The following is a 17172-nucleotide window of genomic DNA, read 5'->3' as shown; positions in this document are numbered from 1 at the left end:
CACACTGTATCAGACGTAGTACTTGTCGAAAACTAACTTCTGAAGCCACCCAAAATACTCACTCGCTTGGTAATCAAGCTGATAATGCTGATAAATTTGTTCTTACCAGCAGGACATTTTTTTAAGTTCTCATTACAATCACTCTGTGATGCTCCACCCCAGGACCTAATACTCGCACAGAAATTCGATTGAAGAAGTAACTTTCCTCAGAGTACAAGTTACTCAAAAAAGTAATTAAATTACACTTACATTTACACATTTTAGAAAGTAGTTGATCACAGCAATTTGTTTACAAAAAGTAATTACTTGTAATTAGTTACTTTACAGCTCTAGTGGTGATGCTCCTTCTGTTCCCAACGATATCTCTCGTGAGGGGTCCCGGGTCTCACCCGGGTTTGTACATCAAATCTGTCGACATTGCGGGATCGTTCTCGGCGTGTAGGACAATTCGTAGTGACAGGAGACGGAATTTTATGCGGAACACATTGAAATGATACTTGTTTTCTACTGTCTTCAAGAAGACGTGTGCATAATGCTTGTAGTTCAATTCTAAAATAGAGACTGTTATGCAATCAAAGGGGTTTTGTGGACGACAAAATCTTCATACTATGTTTATTCCTATCTCTCTCTCGCTGGCGGTGTGGAATCCTTGCAGTGCAACCGAAGAATGACTTCAGAGGTTATAACACAAGCGTAATATTACTAAGGCCCCTTGTTTTCTGCTGTGGCAAATTGAAACATCTGCGATTTCCCACGGCATGCAGTCAACGGCTGCTTGAAATGGGTAACACTTTATTTTCTTGGATAATGTGGGAACAAAAATATTTTATAAAATTACAGATTGAAAGCACTGTTGTGGCTCAGCATTACATACATGCTATCATGTGTTCTTCTATGATGCGGTCTGCTGCCTGCAATCATTTTATACCTGCTGAAAGATCTTTCAGCATCTGCAGAGTTTATAGGAATATTATAGGAAGGAGCTTACAATACATGCCCTGTGGAAGTTACAGGACACCCTTTTTGTTTCTCAGCTGTAGGCATTATTTAAGAGTCTTTAAAGGCAAACTCCCAGACATCAAATCAAAGTCCCCCACTGCCACAGCTAAACTGCACACAGGAGGGACGCCACCCCTTCCTCAGGCGAAGTATGCACCATATACTTGGGCTAACGTTATCTTAAGCTAAACTACAACCTGTCTGCGCTGGAAGCATTGGCAGTTTCGTAAAGCAGGCTTCACCTCATGCAGAGAAGCTTCAGGTGAAGCCCACTTTCGGGAGGTGTCGTTCGTTTTTGGCGAGTCGTCGGATATTCGAAAATCTGAATATTGAGCATTCGATTCGCGAATGAAATACTTCGAGTAATTGATATTTGAATCAAATTCGAGAACTCGAATATCCGCACCCCCCTAAAAATAAGGGATTCCGTGAAATTCCGTGCCAAACGAAGGATTCCGCAATGAATTCCGAATTCCGTGATATTTCGCGGAATCGCAGAAAACCCAGGGCCTTAATTATTGCTCTGCAGCAATTGTCACAGAAGTGTACGCGACAGACCGTAACGGAACGAATGCTGATGGCATCACTCATAGTGTTGGTAGTGTAATATTGATTGTGCCTATTCCGAGAAAATTCATGCCTTTTCGGCCTCTATGAGTGCCTTTTTAGGCACATAAAACGCGTTGTTTTAGTGCCTTAAAATCAGTTTCATTTTTTTTCCACCTCAGCCATTTCATCACTGTCTGTTTAGACAACAATGGTTTAGTAGGCTGCCTGCACCAGTCATCCTCAGCTGCACACTCAGCTAACAGAGTAATTTTGTAGTAATGCTGCAAGGTGTTATGCTTCTGGGACACTTCCCCCCACCCTCAATTTTTATGATAATGAGGTAATTTGTAGCTTAACATCGTGAGACAACTATGATCATATGGGTGAAACTAAAACCGTACACTTTTAAGCCTGAGAAAATTATCTTCCTTCTCTCTCTACTATAATACCGAGGTAGTGGCTCTGTGCTAAATAACAGAGGCCAGATTGCCTTGTTATAATTTTGAAAGCTGTTCTACAGTTTTTCTACACCATCTACCCAATCCCTTTACTGTCTCATCTGTACATATGGTGTCATACTGCTTCATTTAGTCCAGAAGTCGAAAGGTGCAACCAACACACATACTTTATTACGGATCTGCTGCCCTGCAGCCCAACGTAACACAACATGCATCAGAGTCAAAATGACACCACCCCCACAAGCGTGTTCGCTCTTTTATCAACCAGACTACTATATCCGGCCCCCTAGTGGCGTTGCTTAAGAGCACTCACACTACACACGGTCCATTACAAAAACAGCACAGTAGTAGTTTCAAGTCTAAATCTACAAGACTTAACCCACAATCTACACGGTATATCAATTCAGGCCAAGATTCAAGAAAGATGTGGTACGGCTTGAAAAATCTGACTGAATGTGCTCTGTCGGACCTAGCACAGTGACTCTGCATTAAAATAACCAGCAAACATCAGTGAATACTTCTCTCACCAGCTACAGTGTTGTCCAACCGAATTCCAGGAACATCAGCTGGCATGTACTCATCAAACCATATATTTTACAATGTTAAAGTAAGAACAAGAATGTGTGACACCATACTGAAGGACATGTTTCCAGAAATAACTTATTTATAAAACATTACTTACAACTCATTAAGAAACATATTTATAAAAGCAGGCAACAGTAAATAGTATCATGTGGCAAGCTATGAGAAATTTTCTAGTTCAGTTCAAATTCATGGAACTTATGTGGGGAGAGCATGATCCAAACATGGTAACCTACCAATGAACACGGCTAGCACAATGCCACTGACGGTATTGAACATGCGTATTACGTGAATGTTCATACTTTCATCTCACGTCACATGTGTGTGTGCATCACACGGCATGCTCTTGTACACAATTGCACCCATGCAGGGCTCTGGAACTTTCTTGGACTTATGACATAACAACCCCATTTTTTACAGTGAAGACTGTAATTAAGCCGGCTACTTCTATTGGTGTTGAACTTTTGACCTTTCCTCGAGGTCCAAAACATAGTGCCAGAACATCACATTTTTGTGTTCAGACGTTTGTTTCACTCAATCTAGGCACACACCCGCACTGCAACTTGACAGCCAATCACATGCATGTTCTGGAGATGTCCTGACGTAAGGCATAAGGAGTGTTTATGTTACCTTCTAATGCTTCTTACCTGCGGGAACTTCGCTGGCACTTTCCGTGGGTGGCGTATCCGGAAAGACTGGTACTGTCCCGCTTGTGGTGGGTGAGGGGCTGCTCCCGCCCAGGGGGGCAACAGGTGAGAGCCTGATATCAGGGGAACGGTTGCCCCCCAGTTTGGGACTCTGGCTGGGACTCAGAGAGGACGGACTGCAAGGGGAAAAAACGAAACAAACAAAGATTGAAAATCTGCAGGGCACCATATTACCACAACATGATGACATAAAGCAATCGATAAAATAATATGAAGTGACAAACAGAAGAACCAAAGGTGCTCCTTCAAAGACATTTTGGAACAACTTAAGTAGGTACATACTTATGATGTTACACTAACATCCTCGCTGACATGCAGGACGTTCTTAACATAGATGCACTGACACACATGCAGACATGTAAATAAGTTGCATCAGATCTACGTAGCTGAAGCACACATCACACAGGAGCTACATGGACATTCAACCTGCAATTGTAACTATCCCTAAGGCTCAATGAAATATGCATTGCCTATTGCACTATGCATGCAATGAAGCCAATGTTATCTGCTACGCATGCTGCAGTTGCACCACAGTACACTTTTAAAATATCAAACTAACATTCTCTGTATCTAAACTAATGCATCTTAGACTGAATCAATTAATGCAAATATAGTATCTCTGAATCATCCAACAAGGATAAGCAATAATATGCAATATGCTGCCTTGCACATTAACTATGTGCAAGGTGTGCTTGTATTGACAAAATACACCAGCCTAACACAATATGAGAAAACAAAACTGAAAGTCTGACACTTTCATGCCAATAAGGGCACCACATGAACAAAACATTTTGTTAGTCTCTTGGTTTCATTCATGTCCTGAAGATGATGTCTGTAAGGCATCAAAACTTATTGGTGCATGCTGGCATATTTCATCAATATGTTATATACTAGCTATGTGCAGCATGCGTTACTGCACTGAGATATATGCTAGTGTCAAGCTAGTGTCAAGCTAGCGCATTTCATCAATACAAGGACTTTTTGGCTTTTAGTCTACCCCCCACATGATCAGTACATAGCACAGTACTTCACTGCAAGATGTACAGAAGGGACAGAAAACCAGGTGTCCAAAAGCAACGAAATGCTATCAGGAGCGAGCTTTATGAAGGCAATATAAATTGCACATTTTTGAGCTACATAGTGGAGCAGGGAATGCCCTTTCAGTCCATTTGTGCCTGTATTTTCGGCATGGTCATTGTTACGAATCAATAAATCAATCGATTAGTAAATGCACAGAGAAACCAGATGGAAATAAAAAGATAGAGCAACAGAAGCTGTGCAGTACTATTACATTTATCCTTGTGGGTAACAAACCAAACCAAAGGGTAACAAACCAAAATGTCACGCGTTCAATAATAAAAATTGCTGTGCATCTGTACAACATTCACAAAGATGCTAAGTGACATCTGAACTTTACAGCAAAACCACCACAAATGTCAGCTCCAATTGCTCCGCACTAGAACCTTCAGCATCAGACAAATTGGTTTTAAAAGGCAGCTTTTTGTCTGAACAGAGGTGCAACAACAGAAAAGCAAAAACAAGCAAAAATTTTGCACATGCTGCCATGCAATCTGACGTTCTACAATGTGAACAAACCGTTGTTGCACAGCACACTGAATTATGTGACAATTCCCATCTTCAGCGCCTGGAGAATTTCTTCAACAAGAGAGAATATTGTACTATATTTGCCTCCCCAACTGGCTGCTCGCCACCTAGTGGACCCCAGCAGATGCACTTAATGAATGATAGTAACAGCAGACGGCCGATATGTTTCGCGCTGACCCGGAACGGCTGCAACTTCCCTTCGTGTGCGATGGAGTTTCCCAGCTTACAGAACTCAAACAGCAACAGCACTGCTCACTTCCGCATTGCAAAAATACTGCGGAGAAGAATATTCAATGTCGAGAAGGGGAAGAGGAAAAGATACTATCACAGGAGCAGCGTGAACGAAAACAACGAAGACATAGAGAAATGACATGCGAGTCATGTTATGTGTACAATTTTTTAAGCGTGTCTCGTGGAAGAAGGCATGAAGCGGGTTGATTTATTCATCGGCAGTCAAACTTTTCTCTGCCATTTTCAAGACAACACGAGTGTCTCTACAAGTAGTTGTAGAGGAGAACAGCCATATTCAACTAAAGAAGAAAAAGGAATCTAGTCCGTCAGCTCTCAAAATATTACTGCGCCACAGATAGGATGGCTGGACACAGAGAGGTCAGGCTCCCTCCTGCACTGGATAACCTAGTCCATCACACTCACTCTGATTCCGTATTTGCTGTTAAGACTGGCCGCATGACACTATGCTGCGACAGAAAGTGCTCTCCCCTACTGGTGGCACATGGTGGCGCTTCAGTAGTGCTCCTGATTCGCTATTGCGTCTCCTGATCTCCAACAGCGTATGTAGTTGATGGACTAGATTTCTTTTCCTTCTTAAGCTGAACACGACTATAGCTCGTAGGAAAGCGACGGCTAGTAAGCAATGCTATCTCTTTCTAAATCAGCTACTGCTATTGCTACTTTTAGGCCTAACGTGGAATCATGTGCCGCTCAATGGCCCATTTCTGGGTACGTGTATGCCCATGCCCACCCATTTCTGGCAGCGGCAGCCATGTTTTTTTACATGAAAACACCATGGCTGTAATGAGACTTGGCGAAGCTCTTTCTTGGAATGCCTGTAATGTGTTGCGTTGTCGACTGCCCCAACATTCAAGGCATAAATGCTGGTGTACGATTCTTCCACTTCCCACTGGAAAAGTATCACTGGAAGAAGTGGGAGCTCTGGATTCGCGCCGTTGGACGCATGAGGAAGATGATTCCATGCCGATGCTGACGAAGAACTCACATGAACCTCTCACGTGAAGAACCTCTTTCTCTTTGCCGGTGTTGACGCATGCACTTTGAAGCTGTCTGCGTGCCTTGTTGTACTGCTTCTCCACACAGCATGCCAAACTGTACAAGTGTCGCCATGATCGTTGGCATGAAAACATGGCATGTTATGAATATGCCTTAACAAGTTTGCGCGTGGTTTTTTGGGTGCATCACGTGTTGTGTGCTTCTACAGAAGCAGGCTATGCCATTCTAAACAAATGTTATCCTGCTATAGCCTCAAGAAATGCCAGCTAAGTCCATATGGTGTTACTTCGCCATTTCGCAGCCAGGAGCGACGCGTACATGGCAATGGTCCATTAAACATGGAAGCCACAGGAGGACACACCTCGCTGAGTGATAGAACGAGACGAGTGATAGCTGCCATAGCTCTCCAGCATTTGGTCAGGATGCTATCTGCAACCTCCTCTCTCAAATCAGTCGGGCTCTCACGCGACAACTCGCTTTGCTCTGTAGTCCACTTCTACAGTGCTTATCTCTACAATAAGCTTTTACTAGACTGATTAGACATGCTTCACATGTCTGAGCACATAAGCAGGAGGCTTATCTTCCTAAGAAAATGTTGCACACTAGCAAGTCTCTAGTGCATGCTTGTACTCAGTTATCATATGTTGTCTGCATGTGGCCGCATGGGTGACACCTTGTGGCATAGGAGATAAAAGAGAAGTCTCAGTCCCAGGCACACCAACTTCTCGTATAATAGGGTGCACAATTATAAGATGAAACAGTGCGGTGAATCTGACACAAGACATAAAAAAGATTGTGCCTCTGAATTGAAATGGTGCTGCCCCTTGCTACACTACGGACAATATTATCATGGTGATGATGATTTGATGTTTATTGGTGCATGAGGAACTAAGGAGATCATGGGATTAAATAGTTAGCACTGAAGGATTGATAATGCATGAATACTGACGACATGCCTAATGCCAATCCAAGTAAAACACTACAGACGCTCCGTAACACAGCAACTAACTTGCACCAATTTTAAAGGTCTTTCGGGTGTTCCATGCTGTTCGAAATGGAACAAGCCAGTGAAGATAAGGTGTCATAGAAAAACAGAACTACTTATCAAATCCTTTACAGGAATCACAAAAACTGCTGGATATACAAAAGAACCTCTCCTACAGCTGCACCTATAACAACCAATTTGTTATAGTTTGTTCTAAACCATGGCAATTATCGACAAGTGGTCGTTATAGGCCTCGTGCTGATCTGGTTCAATGGGTTCTCAATGCAGCCGTTCTGTACAGATTCTCATTTGCTGGATAAAACAGAACAATAATAGTGCTTCTCCGTTGCAATGGAGCAACGCACCTAAAAGAGGAACGCAAGCGACCAGCTTAAACAGGAAACAATCAATAAAGCCCAATGTGGAACACACATGCACTAACTGCATTTCCAGCTCCAATATAGTGAAAGATAGAGCGGAAATTGGAGGAACTGCCTCAAATGGCACAAAAAAAAGTAGTGTAGTATAATGTATAGTGTTCTGCAAGAGCGCTCAGACTCACACAGAAAATAATCAATCAATACAGAGCATCTTATCATAAAAACATTGCTGTATACGCTTTCAAGACCATGAGCATTGACTTACGAAAAGCAGGTAGAATGTGAAGAGTTTATACCATCCTGAACGATGCATAATGAAACAGTCGAGAGTTTTATCTCAAAACGAGAAAAGTGTATCTTGATTAGGGTTGCCACCTTTGGCCGTCAAAGATACCGACTGAGCTACTGAGGTTGAAAGAGAGAGGAGGAAATTTGAGATTAGGCGAAGGAAACACAGAGGTTGGGAGCGGGTGAGGTAAACTGTGCAGGAGCAACATCGCACATATCACAGTGTACAGACAGTGTGTCCAAGCTAACTGCAAACAGATTTTAAAAAAATATATATATAAATATATATCACTTTTTTCTACATGAAATGAATTGCAGTATAGCACATGCTGAGAGGCACTCCTTAAGAAGGCACCAGCAAACTCCTAAGGCAATGTCCTAATTAACTTTCAATAATTAACTTTTTGATTATAAAAGCTACTAAGTTGTCCCAATGAGAACACCTGGTCCCTTCGGTCACCCGATACCGTTGCCGATTTCAGAACAAAAATTCGTTCGATAGATCGTCCGCAAAAAAATCGTGAAGGAACACCATTTTCTCTTTATTTTGTTCATTGGGCATCTTCAGAGACGCGTCTTCCCTTCACCCCAATGTGAGATGGTGAAGGAGCACGGTGCCGCCTCATGCGTCGAAGATGAACTTGCAGAAACAAAACGAAAATAAATGTATCGGGTGATGCTATCCGAACTGCCCTTATCTCCGGTTGCATTTTCTGTTTTCTTTTGATCTCTTTCCAGGACACAAGAGGCGATATGCTCTTTCACCCTCTCACACTGGGGGTGAAGGAAAAATGTGTCCCCGAAGATGCGCAATGAACAAAATAAAGAAAAAAATGGCGTTCCTTCATGAATTTTTTGCGGACGATCTATCAAACGGATTTTTGTTCTGAAAACGGCAACGGTATCAGGTGACCGAAGCGACCAGATGTTCTCATTGGAACGACCTTGTACCTTTTATAATTAAAAAGTGAATTAGGACATTGCCTTAGGAGTTTGCTGGTGCCCTCCTAGGGAGTGCCCTTCAACACATGCTAAATTGCAATTGATTTCATCTCGAAAAAGTGATATTTATGTTTTTAAAAAAATCTGTTCCGAGTTAGCAGGGACACACTGTGTAAGGATAGTGTTCGCACTCCCGTTCTGTCTCTGCGTGGTAGAATGTGCACAGAACAGAGGTTGTGGAAAAGAGAAAACAACGAAAACCACAAAAATCGCGTCCTGAAACTCCGGAGTTTTAACCAAATTTCCCCACGAAATTCCCTCTGCTGCAAAATACTGACAAGAGAAGCAAATAATCGGTCAGGCTGGTGAAATACCGGCCACGTGGAAACCCTAATCTCGAAAAAAGCGCTTTAAAAAAAGTGACAAAGGAAGGGATGAAATAAACACAATGAGTGCCCCTCACTAACACTACCATTTGTCCCAACCTCTGTATCTCTGTGAGAATAGTGCACTGCAGTCAATGCCTGCATGAATATGATCTACAGGAAGATGAATTGGACCTCCCTAATCATTATCATCATTAAAATAAATTTGATGTTTGAAGAATTGGAATAAATGCGATGCGAATAAACGGCGACGAAAATGCACAACTTGAGAATCTGCACATGGAATTACATAGAACCACGATGTCCAGTAGTGTGCACATAATGTTTCAGGCGACGTTCTGGAGAGAGAGAAAGAAAAAGAAAAACGAAGAAATGGTTGTTCGCTAGGAAGCGCGTGCGGCGAAACGCTGCGATACGCGGCGCGCGGCGCTCCATCGAAACGCTAAGCCTTGCTGATTCTTGCTGCGGAGTAGCAGCACCACAGCCTCCCCCGCGCTGCGGCTCCTTCGTGAGCCCGATTAAGCAGACGGCCGACATTACCTGTTCACTGACGGTTTCTGGTCGACGCACGGTGGTTCCAGTGCTCTATCCTACGCGTCATAAAACGCTTTGCCGCTTTTCCCGACACGTATGGGCCCCATTTACGTCGCCGCGTTGCGCAACGCGTTCTTCTAACCGATCGGCAAAAAGGGTTGGCGCCATTCCTGGAGAAATCCAACACGACGCTGGCGTGGCGTGTTTCGCGTTGGAATATGTCTTCGGTGTACGTGAAAATCACACGAGTTCAACGCATAACGAAATTTCAATGCGAGGCAGAAACGCAGAAACTCTGAGAAATCTTCACGGTGAGACTTCCGAATACTGCAAATTAAATCGATCCTCTTGCCAAGTGCTCTTGAAAGCCAAGTATTGGACTGTGCCACATGGACTACATCTGAAATACAGCTAAGGCTGCAGGGGCCAATGCTTTATCCAGAATTCCGAGCACGGGGGGTGTTGCAAAAAATGAGGGGGGGGGGGGGTCATTTTACAGTTCCGTCATAATCAACGTATCATTACCGACATATCATTATAGCTGAAATAGCAAGGGCTCCCCTGTAGGGTGTGCACAGGCAAAAGAGTTAGGGGGCCGGCCGGATATAGAGCCTAAAGCAAATACAAATCTGACGGAAGTCTACTACACTGCAAGCACGTTCGCGGTCCACCAGTCGTCTGCCTCAGAGAAAGCGCACACCAAATTTGCCTCAAATAACTCACTGTAGGTTGCCATAGTCCCTATAAAACAATATAGAAGGGATCTGGACTCCCAAAAATTAACGCTTTCCGCCAACCTCGCTGCGGAGTCACTCAGCCTATCACTCATTTGTGTTATTCCGCCTCCGGCTCTGCAATACGTAACAAGAGGTGCGGTCTTCTGCATCGCTTCTTGGTTATCTCAACGCAGTATGTAATTTTGGAGAAAAATGGCGCCGAATGCATTACAAGGTATATCTAAACAGGTAGCGCAACTCCCATACGCCCCCGTGTCTTCATAATGACGCCATGATAGAGACGGTCAGCGCCATCCATCCGTTGAGCGGACTACTACGATTGTAAATAAATGATGTCAGGGATGACGTCAGCACTATGAATAATTAGTAGTGCATAATTAGCCACGGTACGTTTACATTCGCGCACTTTGTCTGCGTTGTATACCCTTTCCCTCACCCAACCAACAACACCAGACGAGAATGCAGGAAAATAATTCACATCAGGTTTAGTTAAACATATCAATCCGAAATACATAGAGTTATCACAGATTTATACAATTCCAGACCGAAGGGCATCGTGATGACCACACAGAAATTAGGAAGATTCACTTAAGTTCCATTTCTCTCCTAGAGCTACACGTACACCTAGTGATTAGACGTTTGCATTTATTCAGTGAGTGGCTATATTATAGGTAAATTGCAACGAAACATGGCATCGTTGGTGCACAGCTGATTCCTGCTAACACTCACGCTATCATGGCCGCTCGTCCCATGACGAAATTTTTTTTTCGCGGGCCAGCAACAGGGGATGCATTGTATTTATCTGTTCACACAAGTGGTTCTTGGTCTACAGCTCCGAGATGTGAACGTCGTTTCCTGTTTAACTCAAAAAGTGTACCAACTCTGTATTACAATGCACGGACACAATGCACGGACACAGAGATGCACGGATAAACACGCCTACTGTGACACATGCGCAAAAGGAGCAGGACACGGAAATGTACTCGGGTGGTAGATGATTTCGTATATATGCACGAGCGGGGCAACAGAAAGTTTTTTCTACATTGAAATTATGAATAACCTATTAGTACACACACAAGCCACGCCCATGTTGTAAAGTTTTTGTGTTTACGACCGTACCTCTACTGTCAACACCCAGGATCGCTCGCGCACCTTGCTGGTGGCTTTGCCGATGGGTCTGATTTGGTATTTTCGCTTGTTTACGCTACCCGTTTAGATATACCTTGTGCATTACATGAGACATCCAGCGCTGATCTAGTGTGGTGGTGATGTCCTGACCCCCCCCCCCCCAAAGTTTCTGTCATCGCATAGTGTTCAGTTGACCGAGTTGACCAGTGTATCAGTATGGAGAATGTTGAAGAGAAGGCCGAACCCACAGTCAGAAAATCCAGGGTCCTATCTTAGACACATTACACGCAACAGTACAGTAGAGTAATTGTAATTCATTCAATAGAATACACGTAAAGTACACGCGACAATCTACGACATTCTTTTTTCTTTTTCTTCTTCTTTTTTCTTTTTTTTCTTTTGCGCTTTCTCAAAAGCCGAGGAGGTCATTGCAACCATTGCGCGGAAAAATATGGATACGCGTCACCGCATAAGATTCCTTTTTGAGTTTTATTCTCCATAAACAGGAAATTCCTCAGAGCTCGAAGCTCAACCCTTGAAAATTTCACGCTCGTAGTAGGCATGGTTGCGCTGATCCCGAGCAATAATTAACGCTTCGAGTTGCAAACCTACAATTTCTGTGCTTCTTCGTCTCGCTCTTTGTGTCTACGATGACGGGATCGCGTTCGTTTTTCTCGAAGTGGGTGGGGACGAGAAAAACATTCAGCACGCCGTCGTATGCTAAAACTACTTCATGTTGCCGAGTTGTACTCCATGCGATTATCAGACACGTATTAGCAATGTGTTTCGTGACAGAAACCATGCCCACTCCCCATGAATGATAGTGGGGAGGCCGTCCCCCCTACGAACCTCCTGGAACAGCACAAGGTAGATAAACAAGCAAGGGAGGACGCAAGCGCTTGTGCTAGCTGCTTGTGTGCAAGCTCGCAGACGACGCGCTCCGTATGGGAATGCGCTTGCACATCCGCATGAGCGACCATTTTTGAGGCTACGACTTTGACATCACGAATCGAAGGTATATTCTGCGTGTGCCTTTATGTTCTTGCTCGTACAAGTGAGTTTTTGAGTGCGACAGAAACGCACAACTTTGGAATGTGGGCGGAAAAACTCGATAGACAAAAAATGTCGTGGGACATATTCAAGGACAAAGAGGGCAATCTCACCTGACGTTTTCGGTGGAGTGGCGTTTGATCTGCAGTGTCGGAGAGGCCTGGCTCGTTCCCAGTGCAGGCTCAGACTTTTTCCTGCGACAAAGAGAGAGAACCATTAGGCCGCGCACGCTGAAACGGAAACCAGCAGAGTGGACAAAGACTAAATGCTCGTTTCCTCTACGGTGATTCACTGCGCTAGATGATGAGTAGCCCCCGAAAAGTCTTTGTCGACCGTAACTTTCGAGTGCGAGATGATAGGTAAACGGCCTGTCGATGCACATTCGAGCGTGCCATACCGGAAAGTCTTCACTTCAGTCTTTCATCTTTCATCGTTCACTTTGTCATCTCGAAGAGGCGCCGTTGCGGGATATATCCGCGTTTCCGACGAGCGCGGTCAGTGTGTCTCGGGTTCTATCGTTGTCAGCGCATCCTATTTCACTATGCGAGGATGTTGTTATCAGACCTTCACACTAATGGACATTTTTGAGTCTTTTTTGTCACTGACGGTTAGTCCTAGGGACGTCAACTGATGTTCTTCGTATCGCGATCATTAGATTGAGATAGCGACACCAAACGTCATTTTTACCTACAGGGTGAATTTAGCGAAGGTTACACATTTTGATCGCGTCGTAAAAATAGAGGCTGACTTTACTAGGACTTCATACTTTGCAGACTGATAGTCATTTGTCCGAACTTTTATCAATATTTTTTGCACATGCTATCACTTTGTAGAAAAAAAGTTTGAAGCAAAGTAAGTTCTCCCTCCATTTCCTATGGCCTATACCACCCGAAAACCAGCATTTTTTCCTCTGTCTGCTTCACGTACACATTCCCACGTATAGGTGGCGCTGCCTCGAAACCCTGCATCTGGTCCATCTGGCTGTCGATTATTCCATAAAATTTTGTTTAGGTTCGTCTGCAGGCAGCGCCACCTATGCGTGGTGATGTGAACGTGAAGCAGACAGAGAGAGAGAGAGAGAGAGAAAAAAAGCGGTTTTCGGGCGGTATAGGCCATAGGAAATGCATGGGGTGAGAATTTGCTTTGCTTCGAACTTTTCTACAAAGTGATAGCATATGAAAAAAATATCGATGGAACCTCAGGTAAATGGCTTCTATAATTTTCCGAGTCATCTTGTCTTTTGCCCTCGCTACAACTGAAGTCTGTTAGAAGAGGGGATGGCATCCGCAATTCCGGCAATGTAGTGCAAGATGGCCCGATGGGGTTACGTTGGACACCAACGTCTTGTGCTCATTGAGTCTGGTATTCAGGCACCTCCCCGTTTGCCCGACGTATTTCCTACCGCACGACATAGGAATCGAGTAAACGACCTGTTCCTCACATTCTACAGCCTGGAACCTATGTTTGAACTTGCAATCAAGTGGTTCCCGTGGTTTATTTACCCGCCGACACACGCTTTGCAGTTTGATCGGTGCTGAGATGACTTCTGGGACTCCGTGTCTCCTCCCTACTTTTTTGAGGTTATGCGAAAGCCTGTGTACATATGGGACCGAAACAGGCCTCCGTGGTTATCTTTCGCGTGTGTTCTTGTTGTTGCCTCTTAACTTCCGTAGCAGTTTTTCGGCAACGTCTAAGAGAAGCCCAGTGGGATATCCTGCTTCCTGCAATTTGTCAATTCACGATTGAAAACTGATTTGTACGAAGTGCTCACAGGATCGGACGAGGGACATTTATAAGGTAGCTGAGGCTAAGAGTCTTTTCACGATCTTGGTGTGGGCAGAATGGCACGGCAAGATCCCTTTCTTGGATCTTGGGCTGTAGAGCCAGCACACGTGCGTATTGGAGATCGTGATGTTCAGGTCGAGGAATTGTAATGACCCGTTCTGAGGGAGTTCAAACGTGAAGTTTAGTCCGTGGGAGGAGTCCCGAAAAACCTGTAGCAGGCTATCCACTGTAGTCTCCTTACTCGTGTCACAGTCTTGAAAAAAAAACAAGAATCGTCAACATAGCGGAATATCCTGAACTTGCAGGAACCCGCGCTGAGGGTTTGTTGAATGCGAATGTCAACTGCAACGAAAAAAATGTCACGCAGGGCACGCCTGTTCTTCTCTGTGAATAAATCTTCAGTTGTGCGTTTGCAGTCATCGTGTTGTACCTTCCTCTATATGTGTCCCTGTCTTTTTGCTGCATAATATCTACTATGTCACCTGCGCACAGCTTCCGATTTTTGGCTAGCATTTAGTTCTTTTTTTTTTCTTTTTTTTTTTCGACTACCCTAGGTGAGGAGCACGTCGTGTCCCTGTATGTATATCTTGAATCAGTAGAGAGCGGATTTTTAGGCCCCAACAGGTAGCGCTCTTTGTCGCATAAATCTAGGGAGCCGCAACAACCCATGAAGGCTCCCTACATAAATCATTCTAGGCCGACCAAACCTTCCGAATCGTATCGTTTTATCTTCCGATTGGAAGGAATGTTGATACATAAAACGGTGCGCACCCCCTTTCTCAGCTTATCGGGAGACAGAGCGATATCATCCGCGATGATGATTGGCATACTGCGTGCTATGAGGTCACAAGTGCCCCTGTTAGTGCCTAAAAATCCGCTCTCTACTAATCACATATAGGTGATTGATTGGCGTGTGGATTAATGATACACGATCGCCGACGGCACGCAGTTCAAAAGTGCATGTGCATGATCCGCATACGACTGACATCGCGTATTTTATAGAGAAAACTATCGTCTCAAAGCGTCTGGAGTGTTGAACAAGAGATAAACTGATGTTCTGAGGCTGGAACAACATAGAGGGGACAGATACACACAAAGCCTCAAATTGCCTAAGAAATCAACGATGAAAGATGAAAGTCACTGAAAAGGTTAGCCAGCTGTAGGGATCGAACCCACATCTTCTGGATTGCCGGTCCAGGGCTCTACCAATTGACCTAAGCTAACACGCCTCTCCAGCGACTTTCTCCAGCGACTGGTTCGGCAATCCAGAAGATGTGGGTTCGATCCCTACAGCTGGCTAACCTTTTCAGTGACTTTCATCTTTCATCGTCTGGAGTGTGTTCACAACCTACACTGGACTGAGTGGCAGCACTTCGTATCCACCACGTCGTCCACGGAGGCGAGGGAGACGCCAACTAGAGTCACTAAATAAGCCTTCGCTTCAGAGTATCGACGACACTGAGGTCCAAGGGTGAGCAGGAGCGCGATCTTGTTTCCGCACCACACCGGTACCATGACCAGTTGAGGATCAAAGACGGCTAACATAATGCTCCCTGTGCGGGATAGAGAAGCGTGTACGATTGTTGTGCGATAATCCATGTATTGTCCACCAGATCGTCCCGAGGATGTCAAGGGGAGCTCGAGGCCGTCGACCTTGATGAGCTGCTTGCAAGAGAAAGGAACATTTCACCCGCGCACGATAGATGGCAATGTGCGCTAAAGTGCGCGTGCGCGTGGGTAGCGTGCGGCGCGGAAACAAGATGGCGCATGCTCGCTCTTGGAACTGAGTGTCGATACTCTAACGCCAACTGTCCTCAGTCTGAAAGCTACAGATCTTCGGGAAAACACGTTGTGTTCCGGGACGGCTCCTGTACAGGAAAAGGTCTTTGGACAACCTTTGGCGAGGGTATATCACTGTCCCACAAATGCTCTGATTGCGAGTTCGTAATAGAACTTGATCAGGTGACAGCGAATTAATCTCATTTGCGTATCCCCTAAAGGAAGAATTGGTAAACTGCACCGCTACAGTGTAGCAAAATGCTGAGAGTAAGCTTTCCCGTAAAAAAGGTATCTTTGCGCGAATGTATACCACTTTAGAAACGAAGTGGAATATCACTGGCTGCACTCTGACAAAACCCCTGAGCTGTCCGCAACGGTGCGCCTTCGCGTACTTACGTCACAGTATACAGAAAATGGGCGTGCACTTGTTTATCGATTAGTACCAAAGCAATAGTGTCATACACAAACAACCGTGTAGGAACGTCCGTGGCCTTATGGGGCACGTGATAGTACCACGTGATCGCCGGATGGTATCTGTGATGCGGTGGAATTGTGTAACCACCACTGCAAAATGCAAAAAAAAAGGGATAGAGAGAACTATTTCACGAAATATAAGAAGACTTTCAATAACACTTACAGTATTTCAAAACGAGTAACGCTAATTTTGTATCGACAATTTTTTTAGTTGTTTAGTTAGGTCGGTGAAAGCGTTATTGTTTTTTCGTGATGAATCCCGGCTTTTGGAATATTTTTGCTAAAAAATTTACGGACAAGTAAAATGACCCCATAGAGCTAGAGCATTTAAACCAGTTTGGCACAATGCCTGAAAGCCATTTGATGTATTTACAAAAAACAATGGGGCCTTTATGTACGCGATATCTGGCAGGCAACTTACAATCGAAAGCGAATCTAATTTAAAAAAAAAGACATCGAAGCTAGGGGGAATGGTTACTTCTGAGGGTCGAAACAGGGGAGTTGTTTCCAAAGCTGCGTCATCCCAGAGACTGCGTCGCGGTATGACGTATCTCTC

General features: G+C 44.4%; 1 protein-coding gene across 6 annotated transcripts in view; it reads right to left on the bottom strand.

Moving 5' to 3' along the window:
* Positions 1–17172, bottom strand: part of LOC135385177 (protein Aster-B-like) — a 226208-nt gene that overhangs the window by 93326 nt on the left and 115710 nt on the right. For all 6 annotated transcript variants that reach the window (XM_064614361.1, XM_064614363.1, XM_064614365.1 and 3 more), the window contains 2 exons: positions 12692–12772; positions 3236–3411 (listed from right to left, as the gene is read on the bottom strand). In XM_064614361.1, the coding sequence (XP_064470431.1) occupies positions 3236–3411; positions 12692–12772 (257 nt within the window). The remainder of the gene's footprint in view (positions 1–3235; positions 3412–12691; positions 12773–17172) is intronic.

Source organism: Ornithodoros turicata, chromosome 2, assembly GCF_037126465.1.
Source record: "Ornithodoros turicata isolate Travis chromosome 2, ASM3712646v1, whole genome shotgun sequence".
Lineage (NCBI taxonomy): Eukaryota > Metazoa > Arthropoda > Arachnida > Ixodida > Argasidae > Ornithodoros > Ornithodoros turicata.
The sequence above is the reverse complement of the archived record's forward strand: the minus strand, read 5'-3'. Positions and strand labels throughout refer to the sequence as shown.